Raw genomic sequence first — 20,154 nt, 5'->3', positions numbered from 1 at the left:
ATCATCTATGTTGTATTGGGTGGTAGATAGGAGTAAATAGGCTTTAGTATGAGGATTTATTTTAATCTATACAGGACATGGGCTGTGTTTGCAGTTTGTTGTTGCTGTAGTTAACTAGTGTTGAGGTTTGTTGTTGCTGTGGGCAGTAGCGACTTTAAATTCTTCCTTGTTTTTGTCTTTCATCTTCACTTTGGGCCTTCCCTTTGAGCTGCTTCTCAGGGAGGGTCTGTTTCTTGCAGCTTTCCCAGCTGAAACCCACTGTTATTATTGTGGGCTTGTTAGTATGGTGGTAGCTTATGGGAAACTCTCATGTCTGATTAAGTCTCAGATTTTGGAGCGCACAGTGGAGTCTGTGTTTCAAGGGTTTGGCCCTTACAAATGTTTCTATCCCTCCTCTAGAGGTAGAGATTTTTTCCTTTGCCCTCTATTCTCTTTCCCTAGCTGTAGCAGGTATCACCCAGCTCTCATTCAGTATCCTTGAGGCTCTCTGCCCTGCCAAATATCCTTTTTATCTTTCTTTTTAAAAAACAACAACAACAACAACAACAAAAAACCTTAAATGATCTAGGGGCAGGATGGGGTAGGGCTGGGCAGAATTAATTTATTCCAGCGCCAGTACTCTTTTACCAGTGCTCTCCAGCAGTGTCTTTTCCTTGGCAAATTAAAGGTTTTATTGGTAAGGGAGATGAGCCTGGATGGAATTCCTAGAGCTGCTGTTTTCCTTCCCCAGCTATCACCATGGTGGTAGTGTGGCGAGTACTTTTTCTAGTTCCTTTTTTCTCTGTGCAAACCTACTGTGGTTTCTGGAGGAAAAGCCTGCAAAAGAGTACAGCCCTTTTATGACTACAGCCCTTAGGTGATTCACATACTCATATTAGTCCACACTCATCCTATAGCAATTTGCGAAACTTTCTGGCTTAAAGTTCCTCCCGGCTTAAATGACAGTAGGCAGCTTCTGCCCCAGTTAAGCAAATGCTAAGGTTTAGAGTCTCCTATAGACAACTGTCTCTTCAGACTCAAGATGGCCAGATGTCTTGTGATCTCGATTTTTTGAGGGTTTATGAAAAATCAATTTGTTGTCTGACCAGGTCATTTCTTGTAAGGGCAGATGCTTCCTCCCCACCACCCAGCCATTTTCATGTCTGAACTCAAACTGGAAGTCTACATTGTCATTTTAAAAAAACTTTCGAAAGATTTTTAGTAATTCACCTGTCCAGCTATCCATTCATAACTTTTCTTTATCAAGTATGTATGAAATGGACTACTTTTTAAAGGGTAGGGATCAAGGAGTAGAATTGGGGAGAGTCATAAAGGTTTGGATCTGCGGAGTAAGAGCTGTTGTGAATGAGGGGAAATCCAAATATGAGAGTACCTGATGGCATTCACATAGTCGAACTGCCAGTATAACATTATTGTTTTTCAAATCAATAGGTAAATGGATTTCGCAGTTATGTAGATCTTTATGTGAAAGACAAATTGGATGAAACTGGAGTGGCTCTGAAAGTTATTCATGAACTTGCAAATGAAAGATGGGATGTTTGTCTTACATTGAGTGAAAAAGGATTCCAGCAAATCAGCTTTGTAAATAGTATCGCAACAACAAAAGTAAGTTTACTAATTTTTTTTTGTTTCTATATCAGTGATAGAACAATGCTTCATTAAAAACAACAAAATAAACAAGAATAACAACAAAAAACTCCTCATCTGCTTTCGTGAATCAAAATTGACTGATGAAAATGAAAGCTTATTTTCTGTGAAATAGCTGTTATAATTTAACATCTATTGAATAATAAGTTTATGTAATTAATATTGAATACATTTGTATTTTATGAAATTTAAAATGATAAATTCCTTCTTCTGCATTCTGAGTTTAGAATTTAGAAGAAAGACTAATAGGAGATGAGTCTCTTTGGGGGTCAGATTGCGAACGTATTATTGTTATTGGGACAGAAAAGGGGTCCGTCTGCCTGCATTCATCTAAGCGAAAGAAGATACATGCAGGTTTTGCAGCAAAGAAAGTAAGGTTTATTATAGAGTTGCAGGCCCAGAGACACAGGCAAGTTGTTGCTCAAAGGCCTGGCTTCCTGGGTGCCTCAGGAGTATAGATTATATAGGGAAAAATCAATAGTTGTGGAAACTAAGGGAGTTGGGGTCATGGGTGCTACCAATTGGAGGGGGATGATGTAATTGATCATTGTATTGAGTTTTGGAATCAGCCATGGTGCCATCCCATCTGGTCCCATGGCTGGGCTGTTGTTCTGCCTCAGTGGGCCATGGGCTGAAATGCATCTAAAGCCAAGATGTTATCATTAGTCTAAAGTCCAATCTAAACCCATTGTCTTCATGATTATAGACCTGAGGCTCTATAATCTTCTGTCCTAAGGCTTAAGGATTAAAGGAGCAGGCATATAGAGGATAAGGGAGGAGGAGATGGGGGAAAGCAAGTGAGTCACAATGCTGTTATCTGGGCAAAACCAGCCTGAATCAGAGGAAAAAAACTATATTAAAGAAATGAAGTTTGTATGCTGTTATGTTATCTGCTATTCTAAGGAGTTCGAAGCTTCTTCTGAATAGGCTTTTGGATTTCAGAATCAAAAGCTTTCATTGATAGTAATAAAGTATTAGGCAATACAAGCATGTGTCTCTAGAATATTCTAAAGCAGTGATTTACTACTTTGTCACTCTTGTTCTTTAATTTACTTTTTTAATGTTCATTTTTAATAACCTAGCATCACTTTCTTTAGTCAACAGAAATCTTAATCTGTTATGATTGCATTTTATTATATGTAATAGAAACCTAATGTATAGTGGCATAAACATGTAAAGGTTTTATTTTTCCTCTTAGAACTAGGGACTGGGGTAGGCAGTCTTAGTTGAGTACTGGGACTCCACAGTGTCATCAGAGTCCTATGCTCTTCCTGCCTTTCTTTTCTTCCACCTTTAGCATCTGGCTTTCATTATCATGTCTGTTGGGGTGCTTGCTGCACCCCTACATCTCATTTCCAAATTCTAGGGAGAGAGAATGGGGTTGGGCAAATGCCAACTAAATCTCCCCCTTTTTATCAAGGATACAATAGTTTTCTTGGAAGCCCCATCCAGTAGACCTCTGCTAACACCTCTTGAGTAGAACTGGATCAGAGGGCTATCTCTAGTTGCAAGTGAGTCCTGATTGGTGGATTTTTTTATTGGGCATGTTGCCAGTTAGAAACAAACAAATTTGGATTTGTCAATAAAGGGGAGAATGGCTGTTTTATGGATGACTGGCAGTGGCTGCCACAGCTCCTAAGTTTGCATCTCGTGAGTGTCATTACCACTCCATGACAGTGTTTATTTTCACTTCCAGGTCTTTTTTTATTCAATTGTTTTTTACCTTGTATGAAGTTAGCTAAGTGGCTCTATGGCCAAAGAGACCTTACTTTTTTAAATCTTAACTTTGTTATTCTAAGATTCATATTACTCTTCTGAAAAATGGAGTTAGTAGTACTGACTTCACATAGTTGTAAAAATTAAACACTCATTCTAGGAAAAAATATGTAATATTTTTGCTACCCTAACTATAGATTTTGTATTCTTGTTTTTTTCCTCTTTAGGGTGGACGGCACGTGGATTATGTAGTAGATCAAGTTGTTGGTAAACTGATTGAAGTGGTGAAGAAAAAGAACAAAGCTGGTGTATCAGTGAAACCATTTCAAGTGAGTGAGGCTTTCTGTTTTTCTGTTGAATTATTAAATAATATCAGTTCTGATTTTGACTCTCTTCCATATGTTCTCAACAGGTAAAAAACCATATATGGGTTTTTATTAATTGCCTTATCGAAAATCCAACTTTTGATTCTCAGACTAAAGAAAACATGACTTTGCAGCCCAAAAATTTTGGGTCCAAATGTCAACTGTCAGAAAAATTTTTCAAAGCAGTGAGTAAAATTTGTATTATTTTTTACTGTGTTGTTATTGAGAGTTGTTTAAGTAGTTTTCTTTATTTGTGATTAGTTTTTATCTTATGTTAACTGTGGGTATAGGCATACTTGTACTACAAACTGATCAAAATTCTGCAAACTTCAAAGGGTAGACTTTATTTCATAAAACAATCGATTATTTTGCCAAGAGTTAAAGTAGAAAATCCTGTCACTAATTGTGTTTTTAGCTTTGCATTGGCCATTAAAAAGCCAAATATCCCTCTACTAAATGATCCTTATAGGATTACTGATTTCATCTTTTCTACTCATTTCATCTTGATCTACTGATTTTTACTTTTATGTAGTTTTTTAAAATTGTAACATATATAACAAAATTTACCACATTCTACATATTTTTAAATTTCATTTTTCTTTGCACGTATTAGGCCGCTTTAACTTTTCTGAAACATAATGAAAGTACATATAAATGAACAATCTTAGATTTATAACTGAGCCTTACTACTGCTAATAGCTTCTTATAATCTGTTGTATACAAGCAAGGTTTGCCTTAGTTCCCTTGTTCGGCAGTACCATCAATAAACATATTAAATAAGCATATATACAGTGCCTTTAAATATGTTTGCACTGAGAATTTGAAGCTGAATAAATTGCAGCCCCTCCACTTTGGAAGTTTATAGTTTTGTGGAGGAGTATCATATAATTGTGATAGTGATAACATATTTATCAAATTCTACTATTGAGATTTCAAAGATAGGTTCTCACAAACAAAAACAAAAGTATTTTTTAGTTTCTAGCTTAAAGCCTATAGAAATAGTACTTTGGGATCTGATCATAATGAATTCTAAATATAAATGACCCTATGTTAATGCTTTTGAAAATTTCTGCCTTCATAAAAGTTTTTCTCTTGAAGTGATTTGATTTTAGATTTTATACTTTTTCATTTTTGGAAGATTAAGTTTAGATTTGGCAACTTCATCTCTTTTATATCTCAAATATCCAGAAAACTATTTCAAACACCTAAAATCAAACTATCCAGGATGATGAAAAATAAATAATTCCGATTTGGAAGTGCTTCACTTTTCTTTCTTTTTGGGTTTAACATCTTGTCACATGTTGATTAACTGCAGAGTGACACACAATATATAATGTTGAAATACTTATTACCAAACTTTTTAAAGAATAAACACTATTCATAAGTTCTAGAGTTCAACTTCATGTTCCCTTTATGTTAATATTATTTGTCAAAGCAAATTTAAGATTCATATTTTTGTATTGAGAGATATCAGAAATGACAGTGCCTAGAATTTACTAGCACTGTCAATTCCTGGGTGGGTCAGCTTTTTACTGTGTTAAATTTATCAAAATTAACTTGTAGCAAAAGCTATGTGTATTTCTCTAGAGTTTATTATAATATTTTTTATATGTAGTAAAGTCCTTTTTTCATGTGTTTGTATTTCAGTACAATAGCTGCCTGAGTTAGTTTTACTGTTAAAATAAAATTTACTAACATGTATAATTATTATTATCATCTTTATTGTTTTGCTTTATAACTACATAGATTCCAAGTATTACATTAATTTTAGCTAAGTGTATGAACTTCTGGCTTATTTGTATATCATTATTCTTTGATTTTTAGGCCTCTAACTGTGGCATTGTAGAAAGTATCCTGAACTGGGTGAAATTTAAGGCTCAGACTCAGCTGAACAAGAAGTGTTCATCAGTAAAGTACAGTAAAATTAAAGGTATTCCCAAACTGGATGATGCTAATGATGCTGGTAAGATTCAGATTTTTTTTTTAAGATTTGATTTAAGTTTTTATCCAGTTACAGAAATTTTTTATTTTCTGTATGTAGTTAGACTAGGATTTTATGTTTAGAGTATAATTTTACTTTATAAAATTGCCATATGCACAACATACTGCTGATTTTCAGGGCATAGGAATTAAATAAAACATATTTGAACTATACTGAGCATATTTAAGATGACTCTTATAGTCTTTCACTATCCTCATTGTGATTATTAATTTTTTTGACTTTTTTTCTCATTGGTAAAATTGAGAAATGTGGAATTTATGTCTTTTTAAATTTCTCTTAGGTGGCAAACATTCCCTAGAGTGTACACTGATACTAACAGAGGGAGACTCAGCCAAATCACTGGCTGTGTCTGGATTAGGTGTGATCGGGCGAGACAGATATGGAGTCTTTCCACTCAGGGGAAAAATTCTTAATGTACGAGAAGCTTCTCATAAACAGGTATTCATTTATATATATATCTGTACATATATTTGACGTTTTTATAATTTACTAAAGTAGTTGAATTTTTAAATGTAAATCGTGACTCACTTTTTATATATTTCAATACTTGAAAATACTTTTAATTCTTTCCTTTATAGATCATGGAAAATGCAGAAATAAACAATATTATTAAAATAGTTGGTCTACAATACAAAAAAAGTTATGATGATGCAGAATCTCTGAAAACTTTACGCTATGGAAAGATTATGATTATGACTGATCAGGTTGGTTTCAAAGCTGCCACATACTTAAAACTCATGTCTTTCTTAGATTGTCCTTTTGTTATTTGTTTCATGAGACTTTTGCTTTAAGATAGTACAAGCGAAAGTGATTGTTCATCAATAGGGAAGAAAACATCGTTTAATGGCACTGTTTGTGTGAAGCACATTTTATATTTTCTAATTTCTTGGGTAACCATCTTTTTGGTTAGTTATTTAAAAAATGTTTTAAAATGTAATAAATAAGAGAAGAGTAGAACACACTGTAATACTATAAGGTTGAAGCCTACCTATAAGTAGGAAGGAAATGATGAAATTTACAAGTGAGAAAGATTAATCATAGGTTAATGGTTAATGTTTGTATATGATGGCATAATTTGGGATGCACAAAAACTAAGAGGACTTGAATAGTAAAATGGCCATGATTAGAAAAGAACTAGAAAATTGAAAAGGAAGAATTTCATATCCATCCAACTGTTTTTCTCTTGAGAAAATTTTCAATTGAAAAAGCTACTATATAGTTTTAAGCAGTTTTTATGTCAAGAGAAAACTTGTGAATACCTGTTGTTCATGAATTTCACCTTCCATTGCCCAGTGAAGTGGCGTTATAATTATATTCGATGTATTTCTATCCTTCAGTCATTCTTTTAGTGAAATCTGGGTAAACTGGTATAAAACAGATACAATGATAGTATTACAAAATTTTGTAATGATAGGAAGATTAAATCTATCATTAACTATAGTCTTTATTTGAATTTTAAGAAAAAGTTCCATACTTTGATTTTCCAAAGAATAGTATCTACTGTTTTTTAAAATCTAGTTTTAAAATTTGAATGGAATTTTTGTCTCTTTGCTGCATTCATACATTTGAAAATTTGGTTATATAAGTAATTGTATTTCATAAAATTATTATAGCACTCTTTACTAACATTTAGGATCAAGATGGTTCTCATATAAAAGGCCTTCTTATTAATTTCATCCATCACAATTGGCCATCACTTTTGAAGCATGGTTTTCTTGAAGAGTTCATTACTCCAATTGTAAAGGTACTATTTACATTAATTTACTTTTATATTGTTGTCTTAAGGGTAGCAGAAAAACTAATTTTTTTTTTTTTTTTTTTAATGTAAGGCAAGCAAAAATAAGCAGGAACTTTCCTTCTACAGTATTCCCGAATTTGATGAGTGGAAAAAACATATAGAAAACCAGAAAGCCTGGAAAATAAAATACTACAAAGGTTTGTTTTAAAATATTTAAATTTTCTGATATTACTACATATTTTTATGAGAGTGTTATAAAATATTTTGAAAATTTATGTCAATAGCTATTTTTAGACTTCAGAAATAGCTATTGTTAATTTTTAAAGAATTGTTATGGAAAATTTTATAAACATATACAGTATAGTAGGCTTCCCATGTACTTCAGCAGTCAGCATTTCATTGCCAATCTTGTTTTATCTAAACTCTTTTCATTGCCAACCCATTAGTTTGAAGTAACTTCCAGACATCATATTTTTATAATACTTTAATATGTATCTCTAAAAGAATTTTTAAACTATCCACATATCATTATCATATCTGTCTTTAATAACCTAGAATAGTGTTAAAATTCTCCTGATTGTATTAAAAATGTTCATAGTGGTATTTTTTTAAGTCAGGATCCAAACAAGGTCCACATATTGCATTTGTATAAGTCTCTTAAATCTTAATATATTGTTTCTCCTTTCATATTTTTTCCTCATAATTTATTCGAAAAGTTGGATTGTTTGTCCTATATAATTTTTCACATTCTGGATTTAGGTGATTATTCCTGTAATGTCATTAAATATGTAGCATCTCCCTCTGCCCCTTATTTTCTTTTAACTGGTAGTTAAAACGGAGGCTTGATCAGATTTGGATTAGATTTATTTATGTGGCACAAACATTTAATAGGTGGTGTTACATACTTAGGAGGCATGTAATATATGGCTTGTCTGCTAAATGTGATCAATTGGTACAGGTGTTGCCATCTTGATCCATCAGCTTTTCATCTAATGGTTTTAAATATCCAGTGATGTTTATGATTCATTTAAAATTTCTTTCATCTTTATTAATACATAATTGACCAATAAAATTATGTGTTTAAGATGTACAATATGATGAGTTGATATACATTGTAAAATGATTACCATGATCAAGTTAATTAACACATCCATCACCTCACATGGTTACCCCTTTTTTTTTTATGTAGGAAGAACATTTAACATTTGCTCTCTTAGCAGTTTTCAAGTATACAATACAGTACTATTAACAGTAGGCACCATTCTGTTCATTAGATCCCCAGAACCTAATCACCTAATAACTGAAAGTTTGTACTCTTTGACAGGCATCTCTCCTTTTCTCCCTTCCCCTAGCCCTTGGCAACCACTCTCTATGAATTCAACTTTTTGAGATTCCACATATAAGTAAGATTATACAGTATTTGTCTTTCTCTGGCTTATTTTTTATTTTCATTTTTATTTTTTAAACCATGCAGGATTGGGTACCAGTACAGCTAAAGAAGCAAAGGAATATTTTGCTGATATGGAAAGGCACCGCATCTTGTTTAGATATGCTGGTCCTGAAGATGATGCTGCCATTACCTTGGTAAAAAGGCTAATTTTAAAAAATCTGTCCTAATATCTTTTCCCCTACCTGCTGTATATCTTTCTTACCAGTCTTAGTTTTCTACGATAAGTTTCTTTTGAATTCTAATGCCCAAACTAGTTAATTTTAGTGTTTCTACCCCATCCCCAAGCCCCAATTATGTCTTGTTTCATGGTCCTTTAATTGAAAGACCTCTGTTCAAGTGTATTTTTGATAAAAGCATATTGAAAAAATTTTCCAGAAACTAATAACTAGTTATTTGCCTTTATAAATTTTAATTTTATAATGAAATTTATTTTTAATGTGTAAAGTTATTACCTTAAATCTTTCAGGCGTTCAGTAAAAAGAAGATCGATGACAGAAAAGAATGGTTAACAAATTTTATGGAAGACCGGAGACAGCGTAGGTTACATGGCTTACCAGAGGTTAGTCATACAGAGTGGTGATCTGGGGGAAGAAAGAAAGAGACTATAATTGATGTGTTAATAATGACAACGATGCTATATAATTTTTCTCTTAGCAATTTTTATATGGTACAGCGACAAAGCATTTGACGTACAATGATTTCATCAACAAGGAATTGATTCTCTTCTCAAATTCAGACAATGAAAGATCTATACCATCTCTTGTTGATGGTAAGTATCTTTCACTTAAAAATCTTTCTCATTTTTGCATAATATTGAGTATATTTTAATTTTATATACTTTATGCCATCTTTATAATAAATTTTAAAATCCTGAAATTGCTTTAGAGATATTTTGGTAGGACTGGAATATTTTAAAACGTTTTTCAGGAAAACTAACTTTCAGGCAAATTTTAAAAGCTTTTACCCCAAGTTAATCGCAGACTTCCTAAAATGAAAAGTAAAATGGGATTTTGATAATTTCTAAAATATTTATCAGTCAGTTTTAAAACACCTTTATGCCTCCATACTTTAACTTATTTAACTTGACAAAAAAATTTAGAAACTACTACCTGGTAGTTAGAGCAGATTTTGGTCTTTTATCTAGAACTTTAAAGTTTTCATTTTGTAACTTTTAGTAAGTTAGTTGATCTTTCTGTTCTTTGTTTTGTTTTGTTTTTTTTTCAGCTAATAGCAGATAGTTCTATGTATTCATCAAGTTCTAGCTTTAAGTTATACCCTTTCTATGATGTTTTCCCTAACAGTTTCAGTCTAAATTAGTCTCAGATGCCTAAATTTCTATGCCAATGATTCTGTGCCTTTTATTTTACTTGTGTTAATTTTGCCTTCTCAATTAGATTATAAAATTCTAAGGAAAAGTTTTTTTCTTATCTTGTTTCTACAGTGCTCTGGGCCCACACTGTTGATGACAATAGGTACCATATACAAAAGTTTGTTACTATGCTCAATGGCCTAGAGCAAGAAGAATGATAAGAAAGCAGAGTGCTTTGCTTGCATTATCTCATGTAATCCTTGTGATCACCCTGTTATTTCTGTTACACTAATGAGGACACAGACTTATTGGTTTAGTAATTTGTGCAAAGTCACATGTTAAATGGCCAAGTTGAGATGAATATCCAGATTAATGAGATTCTAAAGCCTGCATTCATAACTACCACAATATACCTTTTATTTATAAGGGTTATCGATTTGGAATACTGCAATAGTTTCAGATTCATTGATAGTTTGCTGCTACTTTAGTTACAACTGACATTTTGGACATATGAGTATTTAGAATCTCCTATGAAAGAAGTTTGGTACCAGTGAGCAGTTTTTTAAGATCAGAAGGTGGTTTTTCAATTGATAATTTATTTATGGAATATACTTGAGATGCTATAAAAATGTGTAAGTATATGCTCACTTTGTTATAGAATCTCGAGAAATTATTTTAGTCAGTTATTTTTCAAAAGCAAACTATATCTTTCTTGAATATAAAAGAAACATTACAACTATATCTTGAGTAATATTTTAAAAGAGGATTGTTCTTTTTAAAAACAGGCTTTAAACCAGGCCAACGAAAAGTTTTATTTACCTGTTTCAAGAGAAACGATAAACGTGAAGTAAAAGTTGCCCAGTTGGCTGGATCTGTTGCTGAGATGTCTGCTTATCATCATGGAGAAGTAAGAATTAAGTTTGGTATCAATTGAGAGCTAAGCTTATTGGCATGAGAATGATAATTAATAAAGTATTTTTAATAAGGACTTTGAAAATATAGAAGGAATTGAGTTTGGATTTTAATAAAAATTAGGAAACATAAATAAAAAATTTAGAATAATAATGTTATATTCTGTCTGTTTCTATTCTATAGCAAGCATTGATGATGACTATTGTGAATTTGGCTCAGAACTTTGTGGGAAGTAACAACATTAACTTGCTTCAGCCTATTGGTCAGTTTGGAACTCGGCTTCATGGTGGCAAAGATGCTGCAAGCCCGCGTTATATTTTCACCATGTTAAGGTAACAGTTTGCTGTTATAATAGTATAAAGTTCTATTTGAAGTTTATTGGAACTAAATGTTTAGTTTTAACAATGGAGAGAGATGATTGGGGATTCTATTGAGGAAGAAAGTTTCAAATTATTCGATAGCAAATAGAATGAAATTTGTTGATACCAATTTTTGTGAATTATTGATGGAACTAGTTCTAATGAATGTAAAGATTTTTTTCTGACCCAACTTTATTTTTAGGCTGAAGATGGGTTTTGTGATTAGTCAGAGTAAGACGAAATCCTTAAAAAATTATTTATCAATACTAAGAATTTAAGTAGGTAAGTACAGAAGTAAAATAGGGTTATTTTCTAGCTTTGTCCCTGAAAGAAATGTATTTGGTAATAAGACTGGGTAAAATGTCCTGTGAAGCACATGTAATCAAACTTTTAAAAATGCATTTTTTTAAAAAGATTTTTTGAAATGTAAAGTCTTTAATGATATGTGAAATATTATTTCATAAAACCAAGACATTTTTCCATATTTTTTGTTTTCCTTTGATTAGCTCTTTAGCAAGGCGGCTTTTTCCTCCTGTGGATGATAACCTGCTTAAATTCCTGTATGATGATAATCAACGTGTAGAGCCTGAGTGGTATATTCCCATAATCCCCATGGTTTTAATAAATGGTGCTGAGGGCATTGGTACTGGATGGGCTTGTAAACTACCCAACTATGATGCTAGGGAAATTGTGAACAATGTCAGACGAATGCTAGATGGCTTGGATCCTCATCCCATGGTAATTATTTAGAACTTATTATTTATATTATTTATTTAACCAATGGTAATGTGTAAAATACAAAGTTCAGTCATTTTAGAAAAGTCATGGAACCATTTTTATTTTAGACTATATTATAGATGATAAACACTATATTAGTTTGTAACTTATATGTCCTTATAGTAAAAGATAAACTTTGGAAAAAGCTTGGAGATAAGGTTTATGGGGAGACACTATTTAAAAGATAAACTTTGGAAAAAGCTTGGAGATAAGGTTTATAGAGACACACTGTTTCAGGCTTTCAAATATCTAAATTGTTTACAGACTAATTCTTTTATGTAATTTTATATTTTTGTTCTCAAACTACTAAGTCATATTAGAGTTGTGAGGATGCTTAAAAACACAATATATGTATTTTAATGTATCCGTATATTTTGTTTTCTTGCCCTTTTCTTACATCATTCGCCATATTTGGTTCTTCATCCAAATACCCTCTAAGAAAAACCTCTCAAAAAAGTGTTTGCCCCTCTTCTACATGATTTAAAATCATCTGGAAATTTCTCTTTATCATGATATACTTAAAGTACATTTTTATTACAAAATTGATAGTGATCATTGTAGAAAATATAAAAAAATCAAAGAGGAAAATATACTTCATAAACCCACCATGTAGAAACAAACTTAAATTTTAATGTATTTCTCTCCAGGTTTTATATTTTAAAATAAAACAAAAAATTAGAGTATGAATATGATTTAAAGTCTGTTTTTTCACCTTAAATACTTTAAATATTTCTAACCGAAGCATCAAGCTACTTTTATGATCATAGCGTTTTATTTTAATTCTTTCAGATGCGTGTTAGAGTATTAAGTTGATCTATTTGATCAATACATGGTTCTTGTGTGCCGTGTGTGTGTGTGTGTGTGTGTGTGTGTGTGTGTGTGTGTGTGTGTGTGTGTGTGTGTGTGTATTTTGATACATTGTTGAGACATTGTGCTAAGTGGTGAGTTAAAAAAAATCTCTGGTCCCTGTGTTCAGAAAGTTAATCTGTTATCAGGACATCAGGGCATGCAATTTATAGAGACAAAAGATAATAATAGTTGGTCAGTGTGCCAGTAGAAATGTCCTATGCTGTGTGCCTAACTTAGTGATATAACAAATATGAAGTTTAGAAGAGGGAGAGAACAATTGCAATTAGGCTGAGAAGGATGAGTGAGATTTATGTAGATGAATCGGGTATAGATTGCTGAATATATGTTAGGGCTGGTGGATAAAGTGAGCAAAAATGTTGAAAATATTCAAGGAAAATGTGGAAGAAGATAGTGGTTTGGAAGGCAAATCATCAGAGCAAAGGTAGAAAGTTAGTTTTGATAAAGACTGGCAGACTTTCAAAGTAATGTCCAAGGAGTTTGAATTGAAAGGATTCTTAATCTAGGGGAGAAGGAGGTATAGAAGCAATAGGCTAGAAAGAAAAAGTAATATTTTAGAGAGACTAGGTTTTGAGATTGGGGGGATGTTCCGATTATATTATCAGAAACCTAAAAAATCTTGAATTGGTGAATTCAAGATTAAGTGATTATTTGGAGAGGGGCTATTGAAGATGAGGAATTCAACTTCAGTCATGTTAATCTATCAGTAGCAGTAGACCATGGACTAACGGGCATTCAAATGTGGTGTTGGCACTCAAGAAAGAAGTCAGGGCCTTAAGTTATTTTTATTTTTCTCTGCAGCTTCCAAACTACAAAAACTTTAAAGGAACGATCCAAGAACTTGGTCAAAACCAATATGCAGTCAGTGGTGAAATATTTGTGGTGGATAGAAACACAGTAGAGATTACAGAGCTTCCAGTTAGAACTTGGACACAGGTTAGTATGTGGGCTACCTGTAAGGAGGGATTGCATTAAACTGTTCTTTGTGGTAAGAATATGATGCCATCATTGTTTACTCTAAGTCTGTATAGCGTTTAAAAATTCCTACATATATTTTTGACCCATTCAATTGAATTTCTGCTTTGAATATTCAAATAGTAATTAAAAAGTTTTTTTAAGTTATCTAAATGTAGCATAACTTAAGCTAGCTTTAGAAGAGTCTATTTGCTTATCTTAAAATGAGTAGAGTAGTATGTAAGAAATAGTGTTTTGAACCCTTATAAATATGGTCAATAAATTCATGTCAGTTAATATCAGCTATTGCAAGTCTAAGGGTATGCATGTCATCTCTTGTCAGTTTTAGTCGATGTTGTCTTCTTTATACTCTCAGCCTTCCCCTTACCCTTTGTAATATGAGCAGATCAGAACCATTACCTTGTATATCTTCTTTTACCATCGAGACCCCCATATGTTGTCTTCTATAGTGACTGAGCAGGAGATGATAGTGATGGTTTCCCTTTTTCCCACCAGAATCTCAAGAACTTTCAAAAAATGGCATAATGTGGTATGAAAACATGAGTGTGTGTTGTGAAAAGAATTACTTATTTTTAAATATTTTATAGGTATACAAAGAACAAGTTTTAGAACCTATGCTAAATGGAACAGATAAAACACCAGCATTAATTTCTGATTATAAAGAATATCATACTGACACAACTGTGAAATTTGTGGTGAAAATGACTGAAGAGAAACTAGCACAAGCAGAAGCTGCTGGACTGCACAAAGTTTTTAAGCTTCAAACTACTCTTACTTGTAATTCCATGGTAATTGTTTAGATTTACTATTAATTTACCTTTTCTAGCATGCCATAACTTGGATTTTTGTAATAGCTTTCATGATGGGATTGGTTATAATAAATCGAATCTAGAGGTACATTCCTTTTCCTCTACTTTTAATCATGTATACTTGCACATCTGGGATTTGTATACACAGGATTATACACACCCTCACAGACTAACAGTTGTGAGAGTCATTGTTAATGGGCTTTTCATGTATCTTATTCCTGTCTCTCTTAGCTTTTTAATTGTGGATTATGTATTGCTTCATAATCTGCTATGTTAAACTTGCGTATTTGTGTTTACATATAAATAGGGAAGAAGGTAGTCAGTGAATATGATTACCCTTGTCCCATTCCAATTTTTTGGATTTAGAGTAAAAGAAAAATTATAGTACAGTGTCTGAGAAAAATTACCATAATATGCCAAGAAAAGCTTATGGAAAAGGTAGAAAAAGGATAGAAAAGAAGTAAAATTAAAAAAAAAACAGAGGAAGTTTGAATTCTAGCACAATTATAAAAACCAAAAAGAGGCAAATGCACATCCACTGAGTATATGGAAGAGGACTTTAAATGTAACATTTTTAAATTTAGCAATAGAATATATTTATTTTTAGTTTGAAAAATTTTTTTTTGGGTACTTTTATAGCTACTTTAAATACCTTTTTTAAGGCACCTATTTTTATCCTTTAAAATTATTCCTATTTTAAATATTTTCAGTTTTGAGAATTAAATTTATCAGTTTCTTAGAGTCATCAAAGGGAAATTCACAGAAATGCGCTTAATAATTTTGGGTCTATTTAAAAGCTTTTAGGGGTGATGTGTTCTTATATAAGTGTATCATACTTTTAAATACTGGACATGTCATGCAAGTTGAAAATACCAACACAGATTCATGTGATCTTCAAACTTTGTGTTTTGCTTAGGTACTCTTTGATCATATGGGCTGTCTGAAGAAGTATGAAACTGTACAGGACATTTTGAAAGAATTCTTTGATTTACGACTAAGTTATTATGGTTTACGTAGGGAGTGGCTTGTAGGGATGTTGGGAGCAGAATCTGCAAAGCTTAACAATCAAGCTCGTTTCATTTTAGAGAAGATACAAGGAAAAATTACTATAGGTAAGATGCAACTTTTAAAAATTTGAACATTAGTTAATATGGAAAAAATCTTTATTAATAGAAGACATTTTTTATCAGTAGAATATAAACAAATACAAATTGAATCTCTTTTCTTGATCCTAACTTTATTTTTCCCTCACATAGAGAATAGGTCAAAGAAAGATTTGATTCAAATGTTAGTCCAGAGAGGTTATGAATCTGACCCAGTGAAAGCCTGGAAAGAAGCACAAGAAAAGGTAATCATTCGCAGAACAAGACATTCAGAGAAGCGTTTAAAAGCAACTTCCAAAACAACAAACCCAAACCCTAAAATTTAAATTTAGTACTACTAAAGGTGCTGAGTTGTCTGTTTGGAGACTGAAGTCTTCTATTTATCTACAGAACAGATAAAGTATAGGAATTTGCAGTGCACACCCACCACAAGCACTTTGCCAGTGTGACTCAACCAGGGCCTGGAGAAATGACTCCAGGTGTGAGAAGGTAGCTCAGTCTCCTTGGCCTTTTTTCTGAGCCTGTCATTACAGAGTGTCAGTTGTGGTGGCGGTTTTTGTGAGGTGCATGTATACTATCTGGGAACTACACAGGTAGCACGTAAATTGTTTTGCACTGATCAGTCTGTGGTCACAATAGGGTATCCAGTTACCATTCACTTGATCTGGTTTCAGTTTATGCTGGGAAGACTAGAGACAAAACATTCAATATTACAATATTTATGAGGCACCACATATGTGCTCTGTCCTGTGCTTAGATCTTTGGCCAGAGATTTATTTAAGCCCTGGAACTTCAGATTAAGAGTCTGATGTTTTATTAATCAAACTGCCCATTTCATAAAGTACTAATATTAATCCAGTGAATGGAATATTGAAACTTTGAGATTCCCCTCAAGAATTAATTTCTTGCTTTCATGTATAAATAAAAGATTTTAAAAAAACAGTGCAACATTGTGATTGAGAACACAAGTGTACCAAAGGAAGAAAATTGGAAATGATTTTTTTTGAAAATTGCAATATTGTGTATATATGATACTGATAACGTTAGTATCTCTGAAATACAGTTAGGATATGTGATATAACTTGAATTGAAGCTTAGAACTTCTCTAACTTATGAGTTCTCAACCATAATGTTTTTCATATTTTTCATTAAACTGCATTGAATTGCTGTTTTCGTTCACACTATTAAAGTTTTTTTTTTTTTCCTCAATTTTGGACAGTTAATAGAATGTTATATAACAGAGTGAATAAACTTAGGGTAGATTATATATTTTGCGATTACATATTACATTATAGGCTTGTTCATCATTCGAGGAAAATGGGGTAGAACAAGATGGGGGGAGCATTCAGAACAAAGATGATCCAAGCACTTTATTTCCTTTCAGTGTGTTTTATTGTACTCTTAAACCCAAAATTATAGTTTATACTAGTTGCCCTCCTGTATCACTGTTGGTTTTAATTATATCTTTAAAAAAATTAGTGAACTAATGAATTTATTGCTTAGTTTTAGAAGATATGTGTTTAGAGTTTGAGAGAATGCCCTTCTGGTGAAAAGAGACTTCATGAATAAAACCTAGTGCTTAGTTTCAATAATTTCATTGTCACCATAAAAATTTTCTCAGTTTCTTAGCCATGAGTTTATTTTAGGGGTTCAAGGAACAAAACAAACAAAAATCCTGCCTTTATAAAAGTGTCCTATTTCATAGAGTTGGAAAAGAGAAAATTATAAAGCAGATAACTAGATTAAAGTTTTTTCAAAAACATAATAGAATTTGATCATTGGAACTTGAAGTTTTTTTTTTTTATTTCTGAAAGTATCTTTAGTCATTTTTATGTTAATAGTGATTGATACATATATTCTTAGAGTGCTTGTTAACAATACTTTGGGTGTCATCAAAACCTAGAGCAAATAGATTTCTAAAGTATGGGTCTAAACAGGAATTTATGACACCGTAATAATAATAGAAGTGTAACAACCTAAATATTCCACAGCAACACTGTTTCTTGAAGAATTCTTTACACTGTAGAATTTATTACTTTATCATGAATTATCTAGATAGTTATTAATTATCAGCTCAACAACAGCATTCCTTAGTTGGCAAATGTTGCTTAATTGAATTTCTAGTTTTGTTAATGTGATGAGGCACTGTCTTTGTAATTTTTATTTTTATCCCTTTGCTTTTAAAGTACACTTACTTAAACTTGACTTTGTATATATACATTATTTTACTGAGAACTTTAAATTGTAAAGCTTTTTTTTTTTTTTTTTTGATTACCAAAAGTGAACTAACTTTTTGTTGTTGAGTGTCATGGTTAACTCAGTAATTTTCAGTAATCTGAGTGCCTTAGACAATTTAGGTGCAATTTTATGTAATTGCTGTTGTTATTTCAAAAAATTTAAAGGTAATTTCACCTACAATAACTTCTGTTACATTCATAGAAGTTTGAAATTTAATATTAGCACAAGATTTTTTATTGCAATCCTTTCTATGAAAAAAGACCTGATAAAAACAATTGTAGAATAGCCCTCATATTCATACTCTAACTCACCAGAAAGTTCATTCTTAAATGAACTTTCTCTTAGTCCTTAACATGAGTATTGTAGCTTTAGAGAATTTTTATTAAGAATTTATCCTAGAGAGTGACTATCTTAGCATATTTATTATAACTGTAAAACATTTTTTGTAAGTGATACTTATTTTGGGTTTCAAATTGTTCATTCACTCAACTAATATAAAAATCTGACAAGATGCAGTGATTAAACATTAGTTCTACTCTATTAATTTTAAGATGTGGTGTCTTCTCATGACTTATAGTGCCTAGGCAAGCAGTCAGTTTTTCATCACATTCTGGAATAGGGACTGAATATACCATTCCTTTTGAAGATTTTATTGTGCATTTTCAGAAAATTTAAACTTTTTATAGGAGCTATATTTTTATAAGTAATTTTGTAGTTAATCTAAAATAACCCCACCAACAGAAGATGCAGCATTAAGAGTATAGCATTAGTGATATTTTTTTTAACTCAGTATTCAATAAAATTCAACATTGGTTTGATGCTATACAGGACTTTAATATAAAATTTATTATTTTTTACAGGCAACAGAAGAGGAAGAAACACAAAACCAGCATGATGATAGTTCCTCTGATTCAGGAACTCCTTCAGGCCCTGATTTTAATTATATTTTAAATATGTCTCTGTGGTCTCTTACTAAAGAAAAAGTTGAAGAATTGATTAAACAGAGAGATGCGAAAGTATGAACTTTTGTGGGTTAAATAATTTGAAACTATTTCAGTGTTATCCGTATCTTTGTTTTTCCTTTTTCAAAAATAAGTATTTTGATTTTACCATTTAAACATTTTTAAATTACTGGATGTTTAAATCACTGCTTTTTTATCATAGGGACGAGAGGTCAATGATCTTAAAAGAAAATCTCCTTCAGATCTTTGGAAAGAAGATTTAGCAGCATTTGCTGAAGAACTGGATGTAGGTTAAGTCTCCATTAAGACATGATTGGAAAAAAATTGTTCATGAAACAAGACTGAAAATTCTTTTAAACTAAATTATCTCAGTTTCCTTAACTCTCTGAAGGTTATTGTGTGTATAAGCTGCAGTAGGATTAAGCTTCTTTGAAGGAAAAGTTATGTCTGGTATAGATGAAGATATAAAGCTAGGGAGCTGAAATTTAGAATAAATTAAATATTAGTACTTTCTATTAGTTAAAATTTACTGCTTCAAATTAGCTAATGATAATTCAGTCCAATATTTTCCTGCAAAGCAATAAGAGCATATATATGTCACTTATATGTATATATATGATTGAATATAGGTACTTTGATTTTCAAAAGTAGAATGATAGTCTTTTTAGGCTCATAACAGAAAAATTTTAATATTTTTTGTTATAACTTAGTTTTCTCCAGGGATAATTTTAATTTAAAAAGTAAAAGAAAAAATGTAGAGAAAGATATAAAATGTAAATGTTTTCTAAAATTGGCCAATTTGTTTTTAAGCAATTAACTCACTTAAAATCTTAGAATTAAATTAATGGTAGTATGATCATCATATTTAGAGTAGTACAAGGTAAATTACTATTTATTATTACTCATATGATATTACTTTTGTTTT

The 20,154-nt window shown here is 31.7% G+C and overlaps 1 protein-coding gene across 2 annotated transcripts in view; it reads left to right on the top strand.

Annotated features, from left to right (window-relative positions):
- Positions 1-20,154, top strand: part of TOP2B (DNA topoisomerase II beta) — a 58,119-nt gene that overhangs the window by 23,553 nt on the left and 14,412 nt on the right. For both annotated transcript variants that reach the window (XM_011358180.2, XM_023532267.1), the window contains exons 8-27: positions 1,432-1,605; positions 3,591-3,692; positions 3,776-3,913; positions 5,553-5,691; positions 6,011-6,168; positions 6,309-6,434; positions 7,364-7,474; positions 7,560-7,665; positions 8,943-9,052; positions 9,385-9,477; positions 9,573-9,687; positions 11,013-11,134; positions 11,323-11,471; positions 12,005-12,236; positions 13,944-14,078; positions 14,705-14,905; positions 15,843-16,038; positions 16,183-16,274; positions 19,128-19,283; positions 19,432-19,515. In XM_011358180.2, coding sequence (XP_011356482.1) covers positions 1,432-1,605; positions 3,591-3,692; positions 3,776-3,913; positions 5,553-5,691; positions 6,011-6,168; positions 6,309-6,434; positions 7,364-7,474; positions 7,560-7,665; positions 8,943-9,052; positions 9,385-9,477; positions 9,573-9,687; positions 11,013-11,134; positions 11,323-11,471; positions 12,005-12,236; positions 13,944-14,078; positions 14,705-14,905; positions 15,843-16,038; positions 16,183-16,274; positions 19,128-19,283; positions 19,432-19,515 — 2,739 coding nt within the window. The remainder of the gene's footprint in view (positions 1-1,431; positions 1,606-3,590; positions 3,693-3,775; positions 3,914-5,552; positions 5,692-6,010; positions 6,169-6,308; positions 6,435-7,363; positions 7,475-7,559; positions 7,666-8,942; positions 9,053-9,384; positions 9,478-9,572; positions 9,688-11,012; positions 11,135-11,322; positions 11,472-12,004; positions 12,237-13,943; positions 14,079-14,704; positions 14,906-15,842; positions 16,039-16,182; positions 16,275-19,127; positions 19,284-19,431; positions 19,516-20,154) is intronic.

Source organism: Pteropus vampyrus, unplaced genomic scaffold (assembly GCF_000151845.1).
Source record: "Pteropus vampyrus isolate Shadow unplaced genomic scaffold, Pvam_2.0 Scaffold1, whole genome shotgun sequence".
NCBI classification, from domain to species: Eukaryota; Metazoa; Chordata; class Mammalia; order Chiroptera; family Pteropodidae; genus Pteropus; species Pteropus vampyrus.
The sequence above is the reverse complement of the archived record's forward strand: the minus strand, read 5'-3'. Positions and strand labels throughout refer to the sequence as shown.